The following is a 6,479-nucleotide window of genomic DNA, read 5'->3' as shown; positions in this document are numbered from 1 at the left end:
ATCACTTATATGTGGAATCTTAAAAAAAAAAATCTAACTCAGAGAAAAAGAGAGTAGAGGGGCCAGCCTTGTGGTCAAGTGGTTAAGTTCATGCACATTGCTTCAGTGGCCCAGGGTTTCACTGGTTCAGGTCCTGAGTACAGATGTGGCACCACTCATCAGGCCACGATGAGGCAGCATCCCACATGGCACGACCAGAGGCACTCACAACTAGAATATACAACTATGTAGTGGAGGACTCTGGGGAGAAGAAGAAGGAAAAAAAAAAAAAGAAGATTGGCAAAAGTCGTTAGCTTAAGTGCCAATCTTTGAAAAAAAGAAAAATCACTTATAAAAAAATGAAAGAAAGAAAAAGAGAGTAGAATGATTGTTACCAAGTGCTGGGGGTCAGGGGAATAGGGAGATATTGGTCAAAGGGTACAAACTTTCAGTTATAAGATGACTATGTTCTGGCAATCTAATTTACAGCACATTGACTATACTTAATAATACTCTATTATATACTTGAAATTTGTGAAGAGAGTATATCTGAAGCATTCTAACCAAAATAAATGGTAACTATGTGAGGTTATCAATGTGTTAATTTGATTTTGGTAATCATCTCACAATGGATATGTGTAGCAAATAATCACATTGTACAGTTTAAATATACAGCTTTATCTGTCAATTATACCTCAATGAAGTGCAAAAAGATTAAAATATTTTTTAAAAAATTCAAAATATTGCTATTTTTAATGTCACCATATATAATATAAAAATGGAGAGCATTTGTGACATAAATGGACCTAGAGGCTATTATTCTTAGCAAAAGAAGTCAGATAGAAAATGACAAATATGTATTATTTCACTCATATGTGGAAGATAAAAAAAGAATCACATATACAAGGAGAACAGATTGGTGGTTACCAAAGGGAAAGTGGGAGGGGAGAGGGCGAAAAGAATAAAGGAGCTCATACATATGGTGATGGATAAAACCTAGACTATTTGTGGTGAACAAGGTGCAGTCTATAGAGAAAATGAAAAATAATAATGCACACTTGACATTTACACAATGTTATAAGCCAATATAACCTCAAGAAATCATTAAATATATACATTAAATCATTAAATACATACATATATATGTGAGATATATATATATGTAACAAAAATCAGGAAGGACAAAAAAGTACAGAGCATTGAAAATAACTGCTAAAAGCAACAACATGATTGAATCTCAGAAGCACAATGATGAGAAGAACAAGGCAAGGATTTATTCATTAATTTTAAGCTTTAATACAGTGAAAGGAAGCAAATTTATTCAGTAAATTGTGTGTATATCTACACTGGAGTCATAGAGAGATGCACCAGAGGCTTAAGTTAATGACAGTCTCATAAGACAAGAATAATCATATGCTGGTTGAGTCAATCCAATTTCTAACTCCACGGCGGCATTACCTCCTCCTTTTCCCTGTATCTTCTCCATAGCTGTCTATCTTAAAAGCATACATGTGATTACATTTAGGGTCCACCCAGATAATATGGAATAAACTCCTCCTCTGAAAATATTCTTTTCCAAATTAGTACAATCATCCTTTTATCATAACTTAATACCCGCAAGTTAGGAAGGTTAGAGTGTGGATGTATTGTTTTGAGGGCCAACATTGAACTCACTACAGAGACATCATCTGGTCACTCCATGGAAACATCTAGTAACAACTTACCCAGAGAGGAATAGCAAGATTTCTGTGTCTGGGTATCATATTCAAGTATGACATCTTCATTTGCTGCCACCACCTAGTGACCCTGACAAGAACCAATCCTAGGACAAATCCTCTTCATGGAGAAATGAGTGAATCTCTACTCTTCCTGTACATTCCTTATCTCTGAAGTCTCTGCAATGAAAGATAACTCTCTTTATTGTTTGGTCATACTGAACTTGGAGTTTGTTTTTTCTTATTAGAACTGAAGGGTTTATCACAGTTGAATTTAATTATCACAATCATCTCATACCACTGAGATAATCTAATTATGCCAATTTTATAGACAATGAAACTTAATATGGTGGATGCTAATGCTGTCTCAGAAAGATACGGTTCACCAGTGACTGATCTCACTAATTACTAAATTGAGAAATGAAAGGTCAAATCCCTTGCCCTACTGTAAGCCTAACTTTGGGGAGCAATTAACATGTTCCTACCATGGGATCAGGTGGAAGCTAACCTGTAGATATGCCTACAGTCATATTTCAGTCCTGTCCCTGCCCTATCCAGTTCCTAAAACTTTCCTTCTACTGAAGTCACACATACACACACACACACACAACAACAACACTAAAACTAGAATTCCTGCATCAGTCTCTGCTTCTAAGGAACCTGAGCAAATAAACTGAGTTTAGAGAATTGAAATCTCTTGTTAAACATCACAGAACCAGATAAAAAGCAAAGTCATGATTCAAGGCGAGGTTGATAGGTTCTTAGCCATTATGATATCTACTTATTTAGAAGAAATAGCAGATGGAAGAATCAGGCATTCTGCCTCACCCAGGATTTCTGTCACTTTGACTCATTCTATAATCCACAGTTCAAAGTAGATGGCACAATCACAGCAAAGGTCCTCTTCTGATGAAATTCCTCAAGGCTCCCTGCATATCCTTGTTCCTCAGACTGTAGATGAAGGGGTTCAGCATTTGAGGGACAACAGTGTACATCACTGAAGCCACTGTTGTCTTCCTGGAAGAGTTTGTCACTGCAGAACTAATATATACTCCAAAAGCTGTCCCATAGAACAAGGACACAACTGAGAGGTGAGACCCACAGGTGGAAAAAGCTTTAAGCTTTCCACCCACTGATGGCATTCTCAAAACAGAGGAGACAATTTGAGTATAAGAGAAAATGATCCCAGAGAGAGGAATACCCCCAAATAGGACAGCCATAAAATATATCAGAATGCTATTGATAAGTGTATCAGAACAGGCAAGCTTGAGGACCTGAGCAAGTTCGCAGAAGAAGTGAGGGATTTCCAGGTCCTTGCATAAGGACAGCTGTAACGTCATCAGAATGAGGAGGAGGGCATCCACAATGCTAAGAAGCAAAGAGAGTAGAATCAGCAGGCCACAGAGACGAGGGTTCATGATGACCATGTAGACCAGTGGGTGACAAATGGCCACATAGCGGTCATAGGCCATTACCGCAAGGAGAAAATTCTCAAATACACCAAAAACCAGGAAAAATCCAATCTGAGTGAGGCACCCTATATAAGTGATGCTCTGATTCTGGGCTTGTATGTTCACAAGCATCTTTGGGATCGTGGTTGTGCTTACACAAATGTCATTAAAGGAGAGACTGGAGAGAAAGAAATACATGGGAGTGTGGATTTTGGAGTCAGAGCTGAAAGCCAGAATGATGAGTAGATTTCCCACGATGGTGATCAGGTAAATGAATAGGAACAGGCTAAAGATGAGGGGCTGAAGTTCTGCATTATCTGTCAATCCCAGGAGAAGGAATTCTGGAGCACCTGTGTGATTTTTGGGCTCCATGTTGTAGACAAATCTGAGGGAAGAAATCGAGTAAAAAGAAAATAAAAGTAATGGTCCCAGGATAAGCGGCAGAAGCGTCAACTGGGAACTTGCTGGAAATGAATAACGGTGGTAGCACTCCAGACTTCTGCTGATAAACTCTGGGTTGAATATCACTAGTCTATTTTAACAACCTCTACAGATGAACTTGATGTATGTTAAGTTTGAGAACCATTGCTAAAAAAGAAAACTTTATGTATATTGTGAGCCCAAGACAATATTCAAATCTTTCCCTCTGCTAATTTCTCCTTCCATCATCCCCTCTCACTCTTCCTTTTCACTCTACTTTTTTTATTGACCCCTATATCTATTGACAACCAACTGTATTACCCACTTTGTGCCAAGTCCTGAGACTGAAACAAAGATTAAGACATGGTGTTTCCTTCAGAAATGTTTCTTGCATCAAACAAACAGAAAAACAAGAAAGAAGTTATCTAACCTCTCTTGTAAAGTATGGTCCACAAACTTTTACATACTTCAGAATTACCTGAGGGCTTGATAATTTACAGGTGGGTTACATCAGATAATCATTCCATTTAAGCATGGGAAATGTTAGGTAACATGAGATTACATCAAGGACATGAAGTACCTGGTTAGTTCATGGCAAAGACTGGGTCTGTGATCAGATCATCTGACTTCTGAATTGACTCACTTGACTAATTTCTTTTAATGCCTCTGGATAGGACAGAATTACCAATCCTAAAATGTCAGTCAGATTTTGTAATTTCCCTCTAAAATTGTAATATTTCATCGTGGACAATACTACAACTCACTTCACTTTCCTGTAAGGTCTATCCACCCCTACCCAATAAGTATTGTGGTCAGGAGCATAGCACCCATCCAAGTACACGCTCTCCACCTGAGTAAAGATTAGAAAATATTACCTCTAGACTTGAAGTTCATAAGACTCTCCCATGGAAACACTTCTCATCTTCAGTAGTAATGGATTCTAAGATAAGCTGGAAAACTATGCTAGTGAGATTCTTTTTCTCATCCAATGGAAATTTTTTCCCTTAAGGTGATGGGGGCATATTATTAAAAAAAAAAAAGCTAAATGAGAGAAAGAATGAAATGCATAATTTTCTAAGAGAAGAGACAAATAAAAATTCAATTTTCAGTCCTTGGAAGACAGGGACTTGCAAGATAACAGAGACTTATATGATACTTACAAAATAATCGTGGTTCTTATTAGCATTGTCTTTGTAAAGGAGTGGACCTCCTGCTCATGGGACAAAAAGAAGTGGCCATGACAGACTTTATCATTGGGAGTATTACTTAGACTCAAACAGGCTGATTTTAATCCAGACCAGGACTTGCTTTGTGAAGAGCGAAAACTGTTCACCTATACATAAAACCTGACGTCTTCATTTGTATAATGGGAACTGTCATAAAAACTTATGGAGATTTTGCAATGATGAGAAACAAATTAAGGGAAAGCATCCAGCACAGCGCTCAGCATTTGGGACTCTTGTATTGATATTTCTTATTGTGATTTTTTTTTTTGTCTGCTATGAACAACAGCTTCTAGTATGTTTCCCTCCTCAGAAGAAAGCAATGGGGTGGGACAAGTTGAGGAAAAACGATTGAGAATGTCCCTGTATTATAACTGCAAATTTCAGGGAAGAGTTTCTGAGCTGAAACTCCACCTGGGAACATTTATTATGTAGAAAAGAAGAACTGAAGAAAACATCAATGATATAAATATTCATTTGAAATGGACGTATGATGAAATATATAGCAATTAAGACAGGTCAAATCATAAAAACAATCAGATATATGTATCGACATAAACAATGAAAGCTACAGGAGAAATAATTTTGCATGACAAAAATACATCTGCATGACAAAATTTCAAATATTTTTCATTCTACATAAATATGTTTATTTTCATTATTAATTATTCAAGAAAAATTAAAATGAAGAGCTTGATACTCATCAGTCAAATTTATCAAATTCATGCATTTCACTATTTTCATTGTAGGTGTTTTTATTGCAATTAATAATACAGGCATATGTGAAGTGCCTGTATCATGAAAAGAATCTAGATTCCTTTCCTTCCCCACAGGAACCACTACATGAATTTCATATAAATTATTCCCCTGAAACTTTTACTGTAATCATTACTATTCTATGAACAATTGCGTTGTTTAGCATTTTTAAGCTTTATATAAACCTAACCATACTGTAAATGTCATTTACAGTTGGCAACTTTAAGTAATTTATCCTTTGACTTATCTTGATGTACTTAGTCCTGCTTCATAAATTTTAATTAGCAGCAACTATTCCACTACATCATTACATCGTGATTTATTTCTCCATTCCAAAACTGATATGTATTATGGTTAATGCATTTCATCCCATTTATGTTTATGAATACACATACAATCTAAGCCATACAAGAGGTATACCATCACATTTTAGATGGTGTTGTCTCTAGCAAAGGGAGAACAAAAAATTGAGGGGTATACAAAGGAGGAGTCTTGTATATTCACATTATTTTCTTACTTTATAAAAAATACCAGAAACCGATATAGCAGAATGTCAATATTTTTTACTTCTGGAATAAGGGAAAGGTGGCCATATTTTTTTCTTATACTATTTTTGATCAGGTGGTTTGTTTTTCGGTTGTTGAATTCTATGAGATATTTATATATTTTGGAAATTAACCCCTTGTCAAATATGTGATTTGCAAACATTTTCTCCCACTTGGCAGGTTGTATTTTCATTTTGTTCATGACTTCCTATGCCTTGCAGAAGATTTTTAGTCTGATTTAACCCCATTTGTTTATTTTTTCTTTTGTTTCCCTTGCCTGAGTAGACATCGTAGTTGAAAAGATGCTTCTAAGACAGATGTCAAAGAGTGTACTGCTTATTAGACTGTTGGTGGTGAGTGTGATCCAGTCTATGCAGAAATTGAAAAATA

General features: G+C 36.2%; 1 protein-coding gene across 1 annotated transcript; it reads right to left on the bottom strand.

Moving 5' to 3' along the window:
* Window positions 1–2,581: 2,581 nt before the first annotated feature.
* Window positions 2,582–3,517, bottom strand: OR7G65 (olfactory receptor family 7 subfamily G member 65). Its single transcript, NM_001391170.1, is given in 1 exon segment — window positions 2,582–3,517. A coding segment is annotated over 1 exon segment (936 nt).
* Window positions 3,518–6,479: the final 2,962 nt, after the last annotated feature.

The sequence above is a fragment of the Equus caballus genome, chromosome 7 (assembly GCF_041296265.1).
Source record: "Equus caballus isolate H_3958 breed thoroughbred chromosome 7, TB-T2T, whole genome shotgun sequence".
In the NCBI taxonomy this organism is placed as follows: Eukaryota; Metazoa; Chordata; class Mammalia; order Perissodactyla; family Equidae; genus Equus; species Equus caballus.
Note: the sequence above shows the minus strand (reverse complement) of the source record. Positions and strands in the feature narration are given on the sequence as shown.